Raw genomic sequence first — 23,656 nt, forward strand, 5'->3', positions numbered from 1 at the left:
GTGCAGCTGGACGTGGTGACCCGTCCCATTTTGTTCCATTACTGTTCAGATGCGCTAAATGTTAGTGTAATGATAAGACACCAGAGATGAGGGAGGATGCAGGAGAGATCCGCTTCTGAACAGAAATGATGGTTCACCAGGTGTAATAACACAGAAGGAATCAGAAATCAATATGAAGCAGTTGATCAAATAGGCAAAGGGCCCTATCTGCCACCCAGTGAAAAACAAGGTGCACTGAGACACTCTGAGTGGTGGTATGCATTACTATACTACTACTTTATGACTGCTTTCTTTAAAAAATCTCAAACAATATCAAATTGTTGATCCTTTTCTGTTACCAGAATTCTGGAAAAAAAAAACCACAAGACATTGCATGCAGTAGCCACATAAAGTCATGACAGATATGGTACAGAAACACCACACGGTGTGAGTGCATTAGTAGTTGTGGTATTGCACTACACACGTAGTACGACTGCTTGGCTTTGCACAAATGACTCATCTGTGGCCACATAATTTTCAAATATTCTAAATGATCATATTCTGTGGAGTATATGTAGCATTTTTTTTACTAGTTGGGGAGGTCCTGCAAGTTATACTCCAGTGCAACTTATATTCCAAAACATTCAGGCATTCGTAAGAAATAGTAATAACAATAACTATTTACACAGGGCTCTCCCAGCAATCAAAGCACTAGACAAAATAAACTCCATTAATAAAATAATAAAAGCACTCCACAATAATGTGGTTTGTCTGTGGTTTTCTCACGGACCTTGATCAGTCTGTACTGACACTTCGATGTGATATTTTCCCGTACAGACATCAAACTCTGTTAATAATCCTTTAATATGTTGCCCAATGCATGTTTATTCATCCTTCTTTTTTACTTTTGGAATTTAAATGTCCTTATGTTATGTAACAGCACAGGCTGTGGTGTGCACATGTGCTACACTACATTAGCCTAAATGACGTGTTTTCTCCTGCGGGATGGAAGGAGACAAAAAAAATAATAATAATGCATGTCTATAACTGCGCAGGCATAAATTCTCAGCATTTCATGGGTGCCAGCGGGACTGAAAATACACATTGTTGGAACAGGAAGGAGGGTAATACACACATTGTGGGTGCGGGCGTTAATGGTCAGAATTTCAGTTGGAGCGGACGGGAGCAGGATGAAGAAAATTAGTCCCGTGCAGGGCTCTAATGTGCATCCAGATCCACAGTAGAAAGTAACGGTCTCCCCTCCAGCAAACATTCAACATCACGTTTTACGAAAGTTGTCAAACTTGTTAGCCTGCACTCAAAACTAGAGAAGCAAACCCTAATTCCTCTTCTTTCTTCAGCCTTCCAGTTGCACTGCAAAATGTGAAAGGATTAAGTATGTCCGTGTTGAGCTCATTGGTAAACTCATTATGAGTTTACGAAAACACATCAGTTCATTGTTGCAAGTGATTATACGAGTACGTGATTCTAATCCAATTACATTTGTTCCGCAAATCTGATTGGTTTATTGTGTGAGATTTCCAAGCATAAAATATTGTGTTGACAGTGGCAAAATGTTCAATAATTTCACTGACCGCATAGCTACGCAGATATCAATAATGGCGCTGTCAGCTGAGAGTGAGAGAAATGACGCTGTTGCTACGGTAAACTTTGCTGACCGACTTACAGCAAAATAAACAGTACAAATGATGGAACTGGATTAGAATGGAAACAACCCCCCTGTGTCTGATGATTTGCGGACATTAACGCTGGATTACGGTCACAAATATCCGTTTTAAAACTCAATTTGCGACCATAAAATCCAGCATTAACTTCCACAAATCATCAGACACAACAGGGTTGAATGAAAATGAATGAAAACTGTTTATTTCGAACATTTGATACAACAACAATTACAAGATAGATCAGAAAAGACAACAACAAAAAAGTTCCTACTGTGTACCCAACATGTCCAAAAAGGGGTAGGGTGAAGCATCAGCTTATTTATCCCTACCCCTTCTTCCCCACAACCAGTAATACCATTTGTCACATATACACATAGATTCCTACACACCTAAACCGATATCAATATATATATATATATATATATATATATATATATATATATATATATATATATATATATATATATATATATATATATATATATATATATATGTGTGTATGTATATATACATCAACATACATACACATATATATATACACATATACACACATATATACACAAACATAAATATACACCTACACATACCTACTTACATACAAAATATTATATATTTACAAGCCGAAGCAAAAAACAAAAACACCCTAACCCTCATTACCCTTCCTCCTCCCTATACCTAGAAAAAAACCATATTTTTGTACCGCTGTTTGAACTGGTTCATGCTTGGACATTGCTTGAGCCCCACTCCCAATCTGTTCCACATCCTCACCCCACAGACAGAAATACAGAAACCTTTTAATGTTGTTCGTGCCCACTGATGCTTTAAATTAAATTTCCCCCTCAGACTGCAATCCCCTGATCTGTTAAAAAACATATTTTTAATATTTGCTGGAAGTAGATTGTTTATTGCTTTATACACGATTTGTACTGTTTGAAAATGAACCAAGTCTGTGAATTTTAAGAATTTGGATTGTAAAAATAGTGGATTTGTATGATCTCTATAGCCAGTATTATGAATAATTCTTATAGCTCTTTTCTGCATTACTGATAGTGATTGTGTTGTACCTTTATAAGTATTACCCCATACCTCTGCACAGTACTGTAAATATGGTAAAACCAGTGAGCAGTAAAGAATGCAGAGTGAGTTGTGGTCCAGAATATGTTTCGCTTTGTTTAGAACTGAAATGCTTCTTGACAGTTTACTTTGTATATGTTTTATATGAGTCTTCCAGTTTATCTTATCATCTATTATCACCCCCAGAAACTTATTTTCATGTACCCTTTCAATATCTACCCCCTCGACTTGTAACTGAACCTGTATGTCTGTATTACAATAGCCAAATAATGTATTTTGTTTTACTTTAGTTTAATGATAATTTGTTTCTGTCAAACCATATTTTCAATTTTCCCATTTCTATACTGATCCTCCTCAGTAACTCCTGCAAATCCCCCCCCCCTGAACAAAAAATGCTTGTGTCATCTGCAAATAATACTAATTTTAATATTTTGGAAACATTGACAATATCATTTATATAAATTAGAAACAGTTTTGGACCCAATACTGACCCCTGTGGGACGCCACAAGCATTGTCCAAGCATGATGATGTATATTCCCCCAACTTCACAAACAGTTTTCTGTTACTTAAGTAGCTTCTCACCCAGTGCAACACCAACCCCCTAATCCCATACTGTTCAAGTTTATTGATTAATATGTCATGATTGATTGTATCAAAAGCCTTTTTAAGGTCTATAAATATTCCAACAATGTAATTTGTGGTCTATGGCGTTTGTAATCTCCTCAACTGATTCTATTAATGCAAGTGATGTTGAACTATGTGCTCTGAATCCATATTGACTATCAGTAAGTAATTTATGTTTATTTATGAATTTGTCTAATCTATTATTGAATAACTTTTCTAATAATTTGGAAAATTGTGGAAGCAAAGAAACAGGTCTATAATTTGTGAAGTGGTGTCTATCCCCAGTCTTATACAGCGGCACAACCTTAACTATTTTCATTTGATTGGGAAATTTACCGGTTTGAAATGATAAGTTACAGATGTATGTTAATGGTTCTATAATCCATTCAATGACCTGTTTTACCACCACCATATCAATTTCATTTAAATCGGTAGATGTTTTATATTTACAATTATTCACAATGTCTATAATGTCTTTTCCATCCACTGCTGTGAGGAACATTGAACAGGGATTTCTTTCTATGAGATTATTATCCCAATCCTCAGGTTGGGAATTGGGAATTTTTTCTGCCAAGCTTGCTCCAATATTTACAAAAAAATTATTAAAACCGTTGACTACCTCATCCTTATTTTCCTTCTTGACATTATTATCAATGAAATACTGAGGGTAACTCTGTTTTGTATTACCATTTTTGATAATGCTATTTAATATATCCCATATTCCTTTAATATTGTTTTTGTTATTATATAATATGTTACTATAATATTCCTTCCTACATACCCATATAATATTAGTTAATCTATTTTTGTATTTCTTATATCTATTTTCTGCCTCTTTAGTCTTTAGTTTTATGAATTCTCTATACAGTGTATTTTTCTTATTACATGCATTTCGTAACCCTTTCGTCATCCATGGTCGATCTGGATTTTTTGTTTTCTGTAGTCTTGTTTAATTGGACAATTTTTTATCATATAATGATGTAAATATTTGTAAAAAAGTTTCATATGCACTATCAACATCACTTTCACTGTATATCTTTTCCCAGTTTTGCTCCTGTAAATCCTTCTTTAGTGTGTTCATGTTTTCCTCTGTCCGCACTCGCCTGTATTTTATTTTCTCCTCTGGCTGATTCCGCCGATGGTTTCTATTATAAACGATGAAAACTGGTAGATGATCACTAATGTCATTGATTAATAATCCACTCACAGTGTTATTCTCAATATCATTGCTGAATATATTATCAATTAAGGTGGCACTATGGGATGTAATTTTGCTTGGCCTGGTGATTTTTGGATATAAACTCATACTGTACATTATACTGATAAATTCATCTGTTATTTTATGCTTATTTGGATTGAGCAGATCAATATTTAAGTCACCACAAATGAACACAGTTTTTTGATTAGTTTTTGAGAACATTTTTCCCATACAGTCAGTGAATGTTTCAATACTAGATCCTGGTGCTCTATATATACAGCTGACTAATACAATTTTGCTTTCTTCTTCACATATTTCAATAGTTATACATTCTAATAAGTTATCAATCACAGTTGTCATATTGTCTACTATTTTATAATCCATGTTCTTATCCACATACACAGCCACTCCTCCTCCACTCTTATTCTTTCTGTTTACACAATTAAATTAATATCCATCCAGTTCAAAATCCATTCCTTTATTTTCATTGATCCACGTTTCTGATATAGCAATTATGTTAAATATTTTTTTAAATTGACTTAAATATTCTTTAATGTTGTTAAAGTTTGCATATAGACTTCTGCTGTTGAAATGGATTATTGATAATTGTTATCCGTTTTAATGATCCGATTAAACTGTTCATCTGTATAATAGCAACAACTGTCATTGATATTTGAGAAGAAATTATTGTCCGGGTCTATATCGTGCTCCAAGTCCAGTACATTGTGGTCTGTGTATTTAAATGTTCTCAGTTCTACTTTTCCATGATCAGCAATCCTTTGAGTTATATCCTTCTTGTCTCCAGATGTAGATGATGTAGTAGATGAATAGGTTCCTCTGGTCTGTGTCATGGTGTAATAATAACGTCGTTCATCCTTGTGTACTGTTCCAACTCCGCAACACGGTTCTCCAGGTACACCAGACGCCGGTCTTTCTCGGCATTCTGGATCCGGAGAGCCTTCACTTCTTCCACCAGCTCCATAATGGATTTCTGCTGCATTTTAACAACAGAGATTTCCACAGACAAAAAGTCCAGGGACTTTTTGATATCGTCTCCCTCCTCCGCCGTCAGTGCCTTCTTCGGACCCATGGTCAGATAACTCCGCGCTGGTGCCTCGGGCCTCGGTAAAGCCGCGCCGGTGGAACTGCGCTGACGCCTCGGGCTTCAGGTGGAGCCGCGCCGGTGAAAAACAATCCTCAGTAGCTGTATTTAATTACAGCACCGCTGCCAAATTTTATGTTTAAAAGAATACAAATTCAACAGAGAAATGATTCCTCAAACACCGCCATGCGCACACAACGTAACATATCCGGAGCAACAACATACAGGAGCAGCGTGCAATGTGTAAAGACAGCAGCAGACCTTTTTAACCTTTATTCCTTAAATGAATGGTTTGTTATGAATGCGATATTCCATATCTGTCCGACACACTGCAGCTTTAACCACATGGTTTCTCCTTATTTTGGCCTCTTTCAGATCCAGCAGAGAGTCTCTAAAGACCCTTGCAGACGGGTAACATCAAAGTCATTAGAAGTCCGGAGAACCCTGGTTTGGTGGCTACATGCTCACTTCTCGTTGGCTTTGAGAAAGACGCCTGCGCTTATCAGAAGGAATCATGGATTTTGTCATGAAACAAGCTTTAGGAGGTAAGTGCATGACTCCAACTTTATGACCTGCTGGTGGAACAGGAGACTTAATTTTCTGGTTCAGATGTTCAGATAAATTGCAAACTCAGATCCTGGTTTTAGTTTTAGGTGTTGATTGCTCACTGAAGCTGAACTGACTTTGATCCTTCTGAGCCATATGAAAGCCCTCAGACCCCTGGACCATGATCCGGTCATTTCAGCATGTTGATGGCCGACCGGAGCGCGGCTCGCTCTCCACCGTTGTGCGGCCGTCTTTAAACTGGTTGTACCGCTCCTTAATCTGTGTGATGCCCAGAGGATCGTCACTGAAAGCCGTCTGAATAATCCGAATGGTTTCCACCTGGCTGTCGCCCAGTTTCTGGCAAAATTTGATGCAGTCACGCTGCTCCAGTCATTCTGCCATTTCCTTGCAAAGAAAAAATGACGAGAGACTCCACCCATCCTCACACAAAGGCTGCTTATAAGCAAATGATGCAACCGACAGGCGTGAAAAAAATCACGCATGTGCACAAAGGTTCAAGGTTGGCTCATTCAAGCACATGTGATTCAAATCCATCAGGTTTTTGAAAAAAATAAAAAGGTTGGATACTTTTCTAACAGACCTCGTACGTTTAAAGCAGAGGTCTCAAACCGGTTCCAGAAAGGGCCGAGAGGGTGCAGACTTTCTGTGCAAACACCCACTCCAGCAGGTGATTTCACTGATTAACATCACTTTGAGCAGGTGAAATCAGTTAATCAGTGAAATCACCTGCTGGAGTGGGTGGTTGCACAGAAAGCCTGCACCCTCTCGGCCCTTTCTGGAACTGGTTTGAGACCTCTGGTTTAAAGGTTTGACTCAGATTACTCATTATACCAATAAATGCCAATTCAGAAGTTTTTTAAAGAAACATTCATTTGCAGTGAGTTTAATGTGATCCGGTAATAAATTCCATTCCTTCATACCTCTAAATATGACAGTGTTCTTGATGGCATTGGTTCTAGGTACAGGTAGCGTAAAGTTTCCCACCACACCATGTCTGGTTCTGTAACTATGATTTTCTGAACTAAAAGAAAAAAAAATCTTAAACAAAATATAAGGTAACTTAGTGACAATAATCCTTCTGGTAAAAATGATAAATGAAAATAAAAGTCTGTCTTTGACTAACAGCCAGTTTAAATTTTTATGCATTGTGATGATATTTGTCCTATAACTGCACTTAAGTGCTATACAAGCAGCCCTATTGCGAATAATCTGAAATTTATTTATCATTTCTCCAGCAGCATTTGACCAAACTACTGGGCAATAGTCCAGATATACTTAGTAATAGGTTAATAGCACAAGTTGTTGTAGTACAACTTAAAAACCTTGCATATCTTCTCATAATCGATATACCCCTGTCCATTTTTACAAAAATATTATTTATATGTTTTTCCATGATAATTTGGAATCTACCACTATACCCAGCAGCTTGGTCTCATGTACTTGATTTATTATCCTATTATCAATTGTAATGTTTATTATGGGGTTTTTCATAACAACGCAACTGGAGCCAATAATCATACAGTTAGTTGTATTTAACACTAGCTTGTTAGATGTTACCCGGTCAACTACATTGTGCAGTTCCATATTTAAAACACTTTCAAGATCATTGTGTGAGTGTGCTCATGTATAAATGGTTGCGTCATCTGCATACATCACTATACTAGCTTTATGTAAAATATATGGCAAATCATTCGTGAAAATTGTAAATAATAGCCCACTATGGCACTATGACTGGTTGGAGAGTTGGGTGATATGATGGAGAGCAGAAAGGTAGACATACCATGAGTACAAGAGACCAAGTGAAAGGAAAGTAAGGCCAGGAACATCAGCAGTGGTGTCAAATGGTTGTATCATGATGTGGATGGGAAGAGAAATGATGTTGGGGTCATTCTAATGGAAGAGTATATTTAGTAGTGGAGTAGATAACTGTAACAATTGTTCATTTCTGGAAACAAGCACCAAACTGGAACACATACTCCTCAAACATTACTCTTTTGAAAAAACTGAGTATCCACTTGAATTTTCAGTAGGCGACCAGGTAGGGGTCAATTGAAGAATTACACAAGGGTCAAAATTTAAATATGCTCCAATCATATTGAAAGCTATACCACATTATTTGTCTGATCACAACGATACCAAAAAGGTATAGTTTGGACTATCTATGACTGAATGTTATGGAGTTATGGGGTAAAAACAACAAGAATGGTGACAAAGGTCAATTTCAGTTTGTACAGCGGTTAGAAGTTAAAGTTGCTCCAATTTTGGTAAAAAAGTGGTGCAAATTATTGGTTGAACTAATAGGATTAATAAATGAAATAGTTTTGACTGTGTTGAATGCTTGGTCTGCAAGGTAAAGGTAGAACAATGTCGACGTCCATTGGATTCTATGACATGTGACATATGTTACCCTATAACATGATAACTAAGAATGCCACATAGTGCAAACTATTCCTTTTTAAAACCCTATTAACTCAACCAATAATTTGCATCACATTTTACAATATTTAGAGCAACTTTAACATCTGACCCCTGTACAAACTAATGTTGACCTTTGTTACCATTCTTGCTGTTTTTACCCCATAACTCCAAAACATGCAGTCATAGATAGTCCAAACTATACCTTTTTGGTATCATTGTGATCAGACATATAATGTGGTATAGCTTTCAATATGAATGAAACATTTTTTAAATTTTGACCCCTGTGTAATTCTTCAATTGACCCCTACCTGGCTGCCTACCGAAAATTCAAGTGGATACTCAGTTTTTTTTCAAAAGAGCAATGTCTAAGGAGTATTTGTGCCAATGTTGGTGCTTGTTTCCAGATTTGAAGGATTCCTCTGTAAATATTCTGTTATCTGCTGCACTATAGAGTCCATTGAAGGTTAAGCGAGTGACAAACAGGGTGAAGAGTGTAAAGTTTGAAATTCAAGAGGTTATGACAAATGTTATCAGTGCATTTGCCCCACAGGTAGGTTGTGGGATGAAAGAGAAAGAAGGTTTTGCAGTGAGTTTGATTAGGTGGTGGAGAACGTGCCCAAGCATGAAAGACTGGTGATTGGAGCGGACTTCAAAGGGCACGTTGGTATAAGGAACAGAGGTGATGAAGTAATCAGTAGATACAGTGTCAAGGACAGGGATGTGGAAGGACAGATGTTGGTGACGTATAAGAGTGGAGGTAGATGCACACGGGTCAAACAAATGACCAGAATCTTATGATCCCAGTGTTTCATCACTGTTTTCATGAAATAGCTCAGCAGCATATCGACTGTAGTGCCATCTACAGGACTGGAGTGGGAGTAACTCTCTATAATTACTGAGAAGTCATTTGAATGCAGAACATTGGATTGTTAAGACTCAATATTGGATTATTTGACTGAACAGCAAAGTTAATTGTCTAATATTTTAACCCAGGCCCCAATAAGACAGTTGTACTATTTGTTCTGGTTTTCATTAACTCGGCTGTCGGCTGCGTCAGCTCATTCAGTCACAGTAATGTAAAGCTGACTATGTGAATGGTCTTGTAAATGAGGGGCCCCCAGGGGCCAGAGGTTGATGGCTTCTTAAATCAACCTTCTCCTCTAGTTTCACCAGCTCAGTGGCCGGCAGCCAGAATAAAATGAGATTTATTCCTTTATGGGTCGACCTGCCCTCTCTCTCACCCTCCTTCTTTATGACTCCCCTCCACTCAGTCACTCTCTTTCCTCTCCTAATTCCTTCTCTCCTGTTTTCAGCTCCCTTTCTTGCTAATAAGCGAGCAAGTTTTCAGAATTGTAGTTGTGACCTTTTTTTTTGAACTTATATTTTATTAGTATTTAGAAACAACAGAGCAATCAAATCAATTTTAAAGATCACAGCAATCACACACACAATATGCAATATAATTTTTTTACATTACCACTCTGTAAAGGCACTTTCTGTAATCAAATCAGAATCACATGAACATAATCTCAAAAGGACTCCATCGCATCTTAAAAATGTGTGTTTCAAGTCTTAGAGAAAAGGTTATTATTTCCATCTGATAAACTTCTGTTACTTTTTGAATCCAGAAATTAAGAGATGGTGGTTCCAATTTCAGCCAGTTCATTGTGATACATTTCAGAGCTACTGTAAAAAGAATGTTCAGTAAATATGACTCAGCTCGTCCCTGTATACAAGCTGGAATGATACCGAGTAGAGCCACTGTCACATCCTTAGAAATCACTCTTTGAAACATCTGGTTGACTGTCTGAACACCTCATCCCAAAAAAAATAGTAATTTCGGACACGACCAAAAGATATGTGTATGATGAGGTACCGCTGCACCACAGTTTCTCCAACACAAACTTGGTACATTAGGGTTCATTTTTGCAACAATATCAGGAGTTCTAAAAAAATCTGCAGATAATTTTCCATTTAAATTCCTTCCAAGTGTTTGAATTTGTTGTTCTATGTGCCTCTATACATGCCTCTTTCCACATTTCATCAGATATATTTTGGTAGTTGTGACCTTTCACAAAGAAATCTGATTGTGCTGCTTTCAAGTGTGAACAACACCTGGGGTGTGTTCTCTCTCTCTCTCTCTCTCTCTCTCTCTCTCTCTCTCTCTCTCTCTCTCTCTCTCTCTCTCTCTCTCTCTCTCTCTCTCTCTCTCTCTTTCTCTGGTCTGAGGGGCTGCTTATGTTAACATGCCAATGATTAGATCACAAAAAAAAGAAAAAAGTTGAAAAAAGAAGGGCGAAATCCATAGCTAGTATCACGCCAGCAAACACGGCGCACTCTGAAAGTTCAGATTTGTTGACCCAGTTTGTGTTGTCCTTTGTAAATGCAGTCATTGATGTATGAGGAACTGTCTTGAATGGGACATCTCTTCAACATTGCGTTGAGGTCTGGGACAGTGCCTAAGAAGTGGCAAACTGGGGTGGTGGTCCCCATACTTAAAACGAGGGACCAGAGAGTGTTATGGAACAACCGACCAGCTCTTTACTCTCACAAGGATCCTGGAGGGTGCCTGGGAGTATGCCCATCCAGTCTACATGTGTTTTGTGGACTTGGAGAAGGCATATGATTGGGTACCCCGGGAGATACTGTGGGAGGTGCTGTGGGAGTATGGAGTGAGTGGGTCATTCTCTGTACTCACAAAGCAAGAGCTGTGTTCGGGTGCTCAGCAGTAAGTCAGACTTGTTTCCACGGGGGTTGGTCTCCGCCAGGGCTGCACATTGTCACCAAACCTGTTTGTGACATTCATGGACAGAATATCAAGACGTAGTCGGGTGGAGGAGGGACTTCAGTTTGGTGGGCTCAGGGTCTCATCACTGCTTTTTGCAGATGATGCGGTCCTGTTGGCTTCATCGGCCGATGACCTCCAACACTCACTGGTCAGTTCGAAGCCGAGTGTGAAGCAGCTGGGATGAGGATCAGCATGTCTAAATCTGAGGCCATGGTTCTCAGCAGGAAACTGATGGATTGCCAACTCCGGGTAGGGAATGAGGTCTTGCCCCAAGTGAAGGAGTTCAAGTACCTCACTGTCTTGTTCACAGGTGGAGGGACATTGGAACATAAGATTGGGCGGAGAATCCGCGCAGCAGGGGCGGTATTGGTAGCTGAGCCAAAAGGTGAAGCTCTCAATCTACTGGTCAATCTTCGTTCCTACTCTCACCTATGGTCATGAGGGCAGGGTCATGACCGAAACTAGATCGCGGGTACAAGCGGCCGAAATGGGCTTCCTCAGGAGGGTGGCTGGTGTCTCTCTTAGAGATAAGGTGAGAAGCTCGGTCATCTGTGAGGAGCTCGGAGTAGAGCCGCTGCTCCTTTGTGTTGAAAGGAGCCACCTGACGTGGTTCAGGCATCTGGTAAGGATGCCCCCTGGGCACCTCCCTAGGGAGGTGTTCCAGGCACATCCATCTGGGAGGAGACCCCAGGGAAGACCCAGGACTAGGTGGAGAGATTATGGTCTGGGAACGTTCCCCCAATCAGAGGTGGTTAATGTGGCCTGGGAAAGGGAAGTTTGGGGTCCCCTGCGACCCAATCCTGGACAAGCAGTTGAAGATGTATGTGTGTGTATGTAATAAATAAACTGTACCATTAGTAAAAAATGGGGCTGTGGGCTAATTAGTGTCAAAACCAATACCCAGGATGAAACAAGGAGCATCCAAAAGTACATCAAGAAGCTGCCCTCCAGGGACAAACTGCTGGGTGAACCCCTCAGGAAGCAGGAGAGAGAGTGTAGGGAGGAGGTAGAGGACACATCATGGAAGACAAGACTCCTTCATGGGCTGTAACACAGCCAGATAGAGGGTTTGGCCAACATAAAGAAATCCTATCAATAGTTTGCAAAGGTTGGACTGTAGGACAGTATTGAGGCTCCGATCGAGGACAGGATGTAAATACCAGGTCCATAGAGGAAGGGGTCTATCATAGCAGACAGGACCAAAGGTGCCCCTGAGACAGTGTAGCACATCATGGCAAGACGCAAGCTGGGATTGGCAGACACTGAGAGATACAACTAAGTAGCTGTGATAGTGTACAGGAAGATCTGTGCCAAATATGGAATCACCCAAGTCCCAGTGGGGAACACCACCAAAGGTGTTTGAGAAACAGTGCCAAAGTGCTGTGGGACATCAAGTTCCAAACCCACAAACAGGTGCTGTCCAACCAACCAGACATAGAGGAGCCAGAAAGATCAGTTGTGACAGAAAACCAGAAGGAAAGAGCATGAGAAGATCAACAAGCACCAGAGGCTGAAGGAAGAGCTGAAAAGGATGTGGAAGGTACAGCCCACAGTGGTCCAATTGGTGACTGGCAGATTCGGCACTCTTGGGGCTGTGACCCCCAACATCTGAGATTTCGGCCCAGCAGAGTGCAGCCCTCAGAAGAGATCAGGTGTTGTGTAGGACACTCACACTCCAAGACATCTACTTCTGGGCGCATGCTTGAAGGAGACACATACGTCCTCACCACCAGCGGGAAACTTTTGTCTTGTAATTGCCCCTGTTAGATGGAATATTTCTCCAGAAATAATGTCAATACACAGTGTTTCAAAAAGAAACGAACTGTTGTCTTTTCAGGCATTGGAATGTGCAAAATAAATAAAGAAGTAAAATTGAAATATCCAAAATAAATAGAACAAAATCAAATCAGATAACTAACCCTTAGAATAATAAATAAATAACTAGGACTGCAAGCAGTCATATACGGGCCCTCGTTCCGTGCGACCGCCTACCCAGACCAGTGCGTCCCCTTGTGACCAGATGTGGGCATGTGCGTAAAAGGGGCAACCACTCATCACACAGTTCAAATTTCAAGCAAATCACACAATACATGAAGGAGTTATGACATGTCGATGGTTCATCCACTAGGGGGCACTCAGAGCACAAACAGAGGGGCCAGGTGTGTTCAGGGGCCAACTGTCATCACACATGTGAAGTTTCAAGTCAATCAGGCAAAGCATGAAGGAGTTATCATGACTTGATGTTCCATGGCGAAGGGTCAAAATGGTGGCGCCATAGCGGCCACACCCTTCAACACAGAGAAAAGCTTTCGATACCTTTTGATCAGTATCATCTCTGGATACTGTGAAAGAAATTTGAAGTGCATTGGACAAAATCCCTAGGAGGAGTTCGTTCAAATACAACGTGTGGAAATCACGCCAAAATGAGAAGAAAATTCAAAATGGCCGACTTCCTGTTTGGAGTAGACACATGGTGCAAGAGACTTTTTTGTATGTCTAAGCAAGTCACACATGTGTACCAATTTTCATGTCCCTACTCCAAAAAACCCCAATGGGGAGGGTTTTTTTAATCATTCAAGGGGGCGCTATTGAGGCATTTTGCCCTGCCCATGGGCGACGCTCCTATGAATTGTAAGAGGTTGTCATGCTTGCCCTGTGTATCAATTTTCATGATGGTATGATAAAATTAAAGCTGTCAAAAGGAAGAACGTAATTTCATGGCGCAGGGGCGATATTCGGCATGCCGCCACATGGACGCCGTTACTCGTAACTTCATGGTGATCATCGTCTCTGTTCACCAACTTGTTCTGTATGTTTTAGAAGTGGAATGAAGATGATTGGGTTAACTATGTGACATCAGTACCTGTTTAAGTATAATGTTCCATGGTGAAGGGTCAAAATGGCGGCGCCATAGCGGCCACACCCTTCGACATAGAGAAAAGCTTTCGATAACTTTTGATCAGTATCGTCCCTGGATGATCTGAAAGAAATTTGAAGTGGATTGGACAAAATCCCTAGGAGGAGTTCATTCAAATACAATGTGTGGAAATCACGCCAAAATGAGAAGAAAATTCAGAATGGCCGACTTCCTGTTTGGAGTAGACCCATGGTGCAAGAGACTTTTTTGTACGTTTATGCAAGTCACACGTGTACCACTTTTCATCTCCCTACTCCAAAAAAACCCCTATGGGGAGGGTTTTTGAATGTTTCAAGGGGGCGCTATTGAGGCATTTTGCCCCGCCCATGGGCGACGCCCCTATGAATTGTAAGAGGTTGTCGTGCTCGATCTGTGTATCAATTTTCATGATGATATGACAAAATTAAAGCCGTCAAAAGGAAGAACGTAATTTCATGGCGAAGGGGCGATATTCAGCATGCCGCCACACGGACGCCGTTACTCGTAACTTCACAGTGATCATCGCCTACGTTCACCAACGTGTTCTGCATGTTTTAGAAGTGGAAGGAAGTTGATGGTGTTAAGTATGTGACATCAGTACCTGTTTAAGTATAATGTTCCATGGCAAAGGGTCAAAATGTTGGCGCCATAGCGGCCACACCTTTCGACATAAAGAAAAGCTTTCGATAACTTTTGGTCAGTATCATCTCTGGGTGATCTGGAAGAAATTTGAAGTGCATTGGACAAAATCCCTAGGAGGAGTTTGTTCAAATACAACATGTGGAAATCACGCCAAAATGGGAAGAAAATTCAAAATGGCTGACTTCCTGTTTGGAGTAGACCTATGGTGCAAGAGACTTTTTTGTACGTCTATGCAAGTCACACATGTGTACCAATTTTCATCTCCCTACTCCAAAAAAACCCCTATGGGGAGGGTTTTTGAATGTTTCAAGGGGGCGCTATTGAGGCATTTTGCCCCGCCCATGGGCGACGCCCCTATGAATTGTAAGAGGTTGTCGTGCTCGATCTGTGTATCAATTTTCATGATGATATGACAAAATTAAAGCCGTCAAAAGGAAGAACGTAATTTCATGGCGAAGGGGCGATATTCAGCATGCCGCCACACGGACGCCGTTACTCGTAACTTCACAGCGATCATCGCCTACGTTCACCAACTTGTTCTGCATGTTTTAGAAGTGCAATGAAGTTGATGGGTTTAACTATGTGACATCAGTACGTTAAAGTAAAAATAGAACATTTCCTGTTACCACCGGGAGGCGCTATGGCAGAGGTGGGAAGTTAATATATGCAGACATTCAGGGCAGAGCCATCATCATTTCCAGCAAGTCTGAAGGGTCTACGATGAAGTATGTGGGCGTGACAGCCGTTCGAAGTGAAACGGCGTGCTCCAAAAAAGCTCGCCAAAGTTTGACGAACTCTAGCAGCCACGCCTTTTGACCTAATTACATTCTTTTGATAACTTTTGATCACCATTGGGTCATGATGATATTGACCAAATTTGAAGATGCTCAGATGAAATCCCTAGGACGAGTTTGTTCAAATGTAAGTAGTGGAAATGGCCAAAAATGGCAAAAATTAGTTCAAAATCAAAACGGCCGACTTCCTTTCGACATTTCACCATGACGGTAAGAGACTTTTTTGTGCGTCCCAGCATGCTAAATATGTGTACCGAATGTTTCAAGGGGGCGCTATTGAGGCATTTTGCCCCGCCCATGGGTGACGCCCCTATGAATTGTAAGAGGTCGTCGTGCTCGATCTGTGTATCAATTTTCATGATGATATGACAAAATTAAAGCCGTCAAAAGGAAGAACGTAATTTCATGGCGAATGGGCAATATTCGGTACGCCGCCAGACGGACGCCGTCACTCATAACTTCACGGCGTTTATTGCCTATGTTCACCAATTTGTTCTGCATGTTTTAAAAGTGGAATGAAGTTGATTGGGTTACGTATGTGACATCAGGACCTCTTAAAGTAAAAATAGGACATTTCCCGCCACCACCGGGGGGCGCTATGGCGCAGGTGGGAACTTAAGATATGTAGACATTCAGGGCGGAGCCCTCATCATGTCCAGCAAGTTTGAAGGATCTACGATGAAGTATGTGGGCGTGACAGCCGTTCGAAGTGAAATGGCGTGCTCTGAAAAGCTCGCCAAAGTTTGACGACCCCTAGCAGCCACGCCTCTTGACTTAATTAGAATCTTTTGATAACTTTTGATCACCATTGTGTTGTGATGATTTTGACCAAATTTGAAGTCGATCGGATGAAATCCCTAGGACGAGTTCGTTCAAATGTAAGTAGTGGAAATGGCCAAAAATGGCAAAAATTAGTTCAAAATCAAAACGGCCGACTTCCTTTCGACATTTCAACATGACGGTAAGAGACTTTTTTGTGCGTCCCAGCATGCTAAATATGTGTACCGAATGTTTCAAGGGGGCGCTATTGAGGCATTTTGCCCCGCCCATGGGCGACGCCCCTATGAATTGTAAGAGGTCGTCGTGCTCGATCTGTGTATCAATTTTCATGATGATATGACAAAATTAAAGCCATCAAAAGGAAGAACGTAATTTCATGGCGAATGGGCAATATTCGGTAAGCCGCCAGACGGACGCCGTTACTCATAACTTCACGGCGTTTATTGCCTATGTTCACCAATTTGTTCTGCATGTTTTAAAAGTGGAATGAAGTTGATTGGGTTACGTATGTGACATCAGGACCTCTTAAAGTAAAAATAGGACATTTCCCGCCACCACCGGGGGGCGCTATGGCGCAGGTGGGAACTTAAGATATGTAGACATTCAGGGCGGAGCCCTCATCATGTCCAGCAAGTTTGAAGGATCTACGATGAAGTATGTGGGCGTGACAGCCGTTCGAAGTGAAATGGCGTGCTCTGAAAAGCTCGCCAAAGTTTGACGACCCCTAGCAGCCACGCCTCTTGACTTAATTAGAATCTTTTGATAACTTTTGATCACCATTGTGTTGTGATGATTTTGACCAAATTTGAAGTCGATCGGATGAAATCCCTAGGACGAGTTCGTTCAAATGTAAGTAGTGGAAATGGCCAAAAATGGCAAAAATTAGTTCAAAATCAAAACGGCCGACTTCCTTTCGACATTTCAACATGACGGTAAGAGACTTTTTTGTGCGTCCCAGCATGCTAAATATGTGTACCGAATGTTTCAAGGGGGCGCTATTGAGGCATTTTGCCCCGCCCATGGGCGACGCCCCTATGAATTGTAAGAGGTCGTCGTGCTTGATCTGTGTATCAATTTTCATGATGATATGACAAAATTAAAGCCATCAAAAGGAAGAACGTAATTTCATGGCAAATGGGCAATATTCGGTAAGCCGCCAGACGGACGCCGTTACTCATAACTTCACGGCGTTTATTGCCTATGTTCACCAATTTGTTCTGCATGTTTTAAAAGTGGAATGAAGTTGATTGGGTTACGTATGTGACATCAGGACCTCTTAAAGTAAAAATAGGACATTTCCCGCCACCACCGGGGGGCGCTATGGCGCAGGTGGGAACTTAAGATATGTAGACATTCAGGGCGGAGCCCTCATCATGTCCAGCAGGTTTGAAGGATCTACGATGAAGTATGTGGGCGTGACAGCCGTTCGAAGTGAAATGGCGTGCTCTGAAAAGCTCGCCAAAGTTTGACGACCCCTAGCAGCCACGCCTCTTGACTTAATTAGAATCTTTTGATAACTTTTGATCACCATTGTGTTGTGATGATTTTGACCAAATTTGAAGTCGATCGGATGAAATCCCTAGGACGAGTTTGTTCAAATGTAAGTAGTGGAAATGGCCAAAAATGGCAAAAATTTGCTCAAAATCGAAAATTAAAATCAAAATGGCTGACTTCCTGTCGATATTTCACCATGACAGTAAGAGACTTTTTCGTGCGTCCTGACATGGTAAATATGTGTACCGAATTTCGTGAGGCTATGACGAAAAAAGCCCAATGTGGAGGGGTTTTTGAAAATTTCTAGGGGGCGCTATTTTGCGATTTTTCTGCAACCATGTGTGAGACCCCCAAAATATTGAATTTTGGATCCGGCCGGATGACTTTGGAAAGTTTGGTGAGTTTTTGAGCATGGGAAGAGGCCGAAATTTTGATTTCAAGAGTGAGAATATTAATAATAATAATAATAATAATAATAATAATAATAATAATAATAATAATAATAATAATAATAATAAATAATAATAATAATAATAAAAAACAGCGCAATTACAATAGGGTCCTTGTAGGACGTTGCCTACTCGGGCCCTAATAATAATAATAAAAAACAGCGCAATTACTATAGGGTCCTCGTAGGACATTGCCTAGTCGGGCCCTAACTAGGACTGCAAGCAGTCATATACGGGCCCTCGTTCCGCACGACCGCCTACCCAGGCCAGTGTGTTCTGTTATGACCAGATGTGGTCATGTGCTTACAGGGGCAACCACTCATCCCACAGTTCAAATTTCAAGCAAATCACACAATGCATGAAGGAGTTATGACATGTTGATGGTTCATCCACTAGGGGGCGCTCAGTGTACAAACAGAGGGGCTGGGTGTGTTGAGGGGCCAACCGTCATCATACATGTGAAGTTTCAAGTCAATCAGGCAAAGCATGAAGGAGTTATCATGACTTGATGTTCCATGGGGAAGGGTCACAATGGCGGCATCATAGCGGCCACACCCTTCAACATAGAGAAAAGCTTTCGATAACTTTTGGTCAGTATCATCTTTGGATGTTGTCAAAGAAATTTGAAGTGCATTGGACAAAATCCCTAGGAGGAGTTCGTTCAAATACAACATGTGGAAATCATTTCAAAATTAGAAGAAAATTCAAAATGGCCGACTTCCTGTTTGGAGTAGATTCATGGTGCAAGAGATTTTTTTGTACGACTATGCAAGTCACACATGTGTACAAATTTTCATCTCCCTACTCCAAAAAACCCCTATGGGAGGGGTTTTTTGAAATTTTCAAGGGGGTGCTATTGAGGCACTTTGCCCCACCCATGGATGAGGCCCCTATGAATTGTAGGAGGTTGTCATGCTTGACCTCTGTATCAATTTTCATGATGATATGACAAAATTAAAGCCGTCAAAATCAAGAACGTAATTTCATGGCGAAGGGGCGATATTCGATACGCCACCACACAGAAGCCGTTACTCGTAAGTTCACGGCGATCATCTCCTATGTTCACCAACGTGTTCTGCATGTTTTAGAAGTGGAAGGAGGTTGATGGTGTTAAGTATGTGACATCAGTACCTGTTTAAGTATAATGTTCCATGGCAAAGGGTCAAAATGGCGGCACCATAGCGGCCACACCCTTCGACATAAAGAAAAGCTTTCGATAACTTTTGGTCAGTATCGTCTGTGGGTGATGTGGAAGAAATTTGAAGTGCATTGGACAAAATCCCTAGGAGGAGTTCGTTCAAATACAACATGTGTAAATCACGCCAAAATGAGAAGAAAATTCGAAATGGCCGACTTCCTGTTTGGAGTAGACCCATGGTGCAAGAGACGTTTTTGTACGTCTATGCACGTCACACATGTGTACCAATTTGCATCTCCCTACTCCAAAAAAAAACCCCTATGGGGAGGGCTTTTTGAATGTTTCAAGGGGGCGCTATTGAGGCATTTTGCCCCGCCCATAGGCGACGCCCCTATGAATTGTAAGAGGTTGTCGTGCTCGATCTGTGTATCAGTTTTCATGATGATGTCGAACGCTGTCAAACGGAAGAACGTAATTTCATGGCGAATGGGCAATATTCGGCACGCCGCCACACGGACACCGTTATTCGTAACTTCACGGCGTTCATCGCCTATGTTCACCAATTTGTTCTGCATGTTTTAGAAGTGGAATGAAGCTGACTGGGTTAAGTATGTGACATCCGGACCTCTTAAAGTAAAAATAGGACATTTCCCGGCACCACCGGGGGGCGCTATGGCGCAGGTGGAACTTAAGATTGGTAGACGTTCAGGGCGGAGCCCTCATCATGTCCAGCAGGTTTGAAGGATCTACGATGAAGTATGTAGGCGTGACAGCCGTTTGAAGTGAAATGGCGTGCTCCGAAAAGCTCTCCAAAGTTTGACTACCCCTAGCAGCCACTGCTTTTGACTTAATTAGAATCTTTTGATCACCATTGTGTTGTGATGATTTTGACCAAATTTGAAGACGATCGGATGAAATCCGTAGGACAAGTTTGTTCAAATGTAAGTAGTGGAAATGGCCAAAAATGGCAAAAATTTGCATGGGAAGAGGCCGAAATTTCGATTTCAAGAGTGAGAATAATAATAATAATAATAATAATAATAATAATAATAATAATAAACAGCGCAATTACAGTAGGGTACTCATAGTACATTGCCTACTCGGGCCCTAATAAATAATAATAAACAGCGCAATTACAATAGGGTCCTCGTAGGACGTTGCCTACTCGGGCCCTAATAATAAATAATAATAATAATAATAATAACATTAATAATAAACAGCGCAATTACAATAGGGTCCTCATAGGACGTTGCCTACTCGGGCCCTAATAATAAATAATAATAATAATAATAACAACAATAATAAACAGCACAATTACAATAGGGTCGTCGTAGGACGTTGCCTACTCGGGCCCTAATAATAAATAATAATAATAATAACAATAATAATAAACAGCACAATTACAATAGGGTCCTCGTAGGACGTTGCCTACTCGGGCCCTAATAATAATAATAATAATAATAATGATAATAACAATAATAATAAACAGCGCAATTACAATAGGGTCCTCATAGGACGTTGCCTACTCGGGCCCTAATAATAAATAATAATAATAATAATAACAATAATAATAAACAGCGCAATTACAATAGGGTCCTCGTAGGACGTTGCCTACTCGGGCCCTAATAATAATAATAATAATAATAATAATAAACAGCGCAATTACAATAGGGTCCTCGTAGGACGTTGCCTACTCGGGCCCTAATAATAATAATAATAATAATAATAATAATAAACAGCGCAATTACAATAGGGTCCTCGTAGGACGTTGCCTACTCGGGCCCTAATAAATAATAATAATAATATAATAATAATAATAATAACAAGTTTCAAAAATGAAAAGTCATCCTTTAAGTTGTATGCACGGCTGGGGGGAAGAAACGTGATTTAAATACATACAACGATTGAAGATCACTAGATTTATTGTGAAACATAAAAAAATGATGTCATTTGGACACATTCTGATGATGTATAACAGATTTACGTATTTAAGTCACGTAAATCCAACAGACAGCCTCCGGTGTAAACCTCCTTCTGTTTCCTTCGATCCTTTTGTGGTTCTCTCCATCCATCCCTCAGTCTGAGAACATTGTCAGCTTTGATACAGACATTTTGTCCTTCATGCGTCCGTCCGTCTGTCCCAGGATGGAGGATGTAATTCACCTCCTGAGGCACGTCTGTCCATCATGTTGACCTTTTCTCCTGGAGACATGTTGACATTTATTTTTATTTCATTCGAAATCAGCTGGCGTCCAATAATTTCTACAAGCAGACAAACAGTTTAGAAAGAAGTGGAGTTGCAGAATGCACACGTGGAGGAGAAACACACCAAATGTACCAACAACGTTTTAGTTCAATAAGATGACGAGAACGTCACAATGTGCAGGAATTTACATTTTTCTTTATGATATAAATGATGTCTGATCTAGCAAATCTATTTATTTTTTATTGCATTGCCCCAACCTTCAAAAGTCCCAACTTCACCAGACTGTGAATTCTTTGAACTATATTTGGAATAACCATTGAATTGATCAGCTGGTCTCTCAACGCTATTGACACCATCTTTTCAACAAGGAAATCAGGGCTGGGGGACCCTGCATGACCAGATGAAACCTATCCTGCGGGCAGTGGTGGGCACAGCTAACCAAAAAGTTAGCTTCGATAACTGTAAATCAGCTAACTGAAAAGTTATCTTTTTTAACGCTAAACCGCCTAAAAACCTATCGGAAGCTACAAATAACCAATAACTTTAAATTTTTGCCTCCCATACGCTCTCAGCTACGAAGAAGCTGATTTTGAGTTTAAACACCACCAAAGCTTCTAATAGAACCAACGGCGATTACAAACCCAAACAGCCAATGAGCCAGCACGTCCTTGTGCTCGCTGACACCCTGCTGTAAGAAAGCATCATTTACACTGACAGGATACAATGGTCCAGCGATGAGGCACAGGTCTTGAAATGGAAAGCAGGTTTTAATTGTGGTTTGGCTTTAAAAAATAAAATTATTCCGGATAGAATAACTAGATTAATGTAAACTCTTAAAATGTACAAAGTAATATATAACACATATCTGTTAATTTTAAAATAATGCACTAATTCTGAAGATTTGAATATTAACACACAGATGCCCCAAGGGGATTATGGGTAACTAAGCCTCCGCTCATACTGATTGGTTGATTCATTCATTCTATGTAAAAAACAACACAAGTGAATCAATGAAATGTGTTGGTGTTTACAAATAAATGTGCTTTTGTAAAATGTGCTTTTGTAAAACATTTTTTTCATTTGTATAAAAAAAAGCAAGAAATTTTCAAGATCCCGCTAGACAGCGCCTAAGCGCACGTGTGATGACATCACAACTCTCTATCTGGTTAGGGAGACAAGGTTTCTTTCAATAACAAGAACTGTCAAAAAACTTATATATATATATATATATATATATATATATATATATATATATATATATATATATACGAGGGCTGTCAATAAAGTATAGGTCCTTTTTATTTTTTTCAAAAACTATATGGATTTCATTCATATGTTTTTACGTCAGACATGCTTGAACCCTCGTGCGCATGCGTGAGTTTTTCCACGCCTGTCGGTGACGTCATTCGCCTGTGAGCACTCCTTGTGGGAGGAGTCGTCCAGCCCCTCGTCGGAATTCCTTTGTCTGAAATGTTGCTGAGAGACTGGCGCTTTGTTTGATCAAAATTTTTTCTAAACCTGTGAGACACATCGAAGTGGACACGGTTCGAAAAATTAAGCTGGTTTTCAGTGAAAATTTTAATGGCTGATGAGAGATTTTGAGGTGATACTGTCGCTTTAAGGACTTCCCACGGTGCGAGACTTCGCGCAGCGCTCTCAGGCGCCATCGTCAGCCTGTTTCAAGCTGAAAACCTCCACATTTCAGGCTCTATTGATCCAGGACGTCGCGAGAGAACAGAGAAGTTTCAGAAGAAGTCGGTTTCAGCATTTTATCCGGATATTCCACTGTTAAAGGAGATTTTTTTAATGAAAGACATGCGG

General features: G+C 40.4%; 1 protein-coding gene across 1 annotated transcript in view; it reads left to right on the forward strand.

Moving 5' to 3' along the window:
• cplx2 (complexin 2) overlaps window positions 1-23,656 on the forward strand; it is a 109,622-nt gene that overhangs the window by 54,449 nt on the left and 31,517 nt on the right. Inside the window, exon 3 of the mRNA XM_034182304.1 lies at window positions 6,039-6,208. Coding sequence (XP_034038195.1) covers window positions 6,178-6,208 — 31 coding nt within the window. The 5' untranslated portion in view covers window positions 6,039-6,177. The remainder of the gene's footprint in view (window positions 1-6,038; window positions 6,209-23,656) is intronic.

The sequence above is a fragment of the Thalassophryne amazonica genome, chromosome 11, assembly GCF_902500255.1.
Source record: "Thalassophryne amazonica chromosome 11, fThaAma1.1, whole genome shotgun sequence".
Taxonomy (NCBI): domain Eukaryota; kingdom Metazoa; phylum Chordata; class Actinopteri; order Batrachoidiformes; family Batrachoididae; genus Thalassophryne; species Thalassophryne amazonica.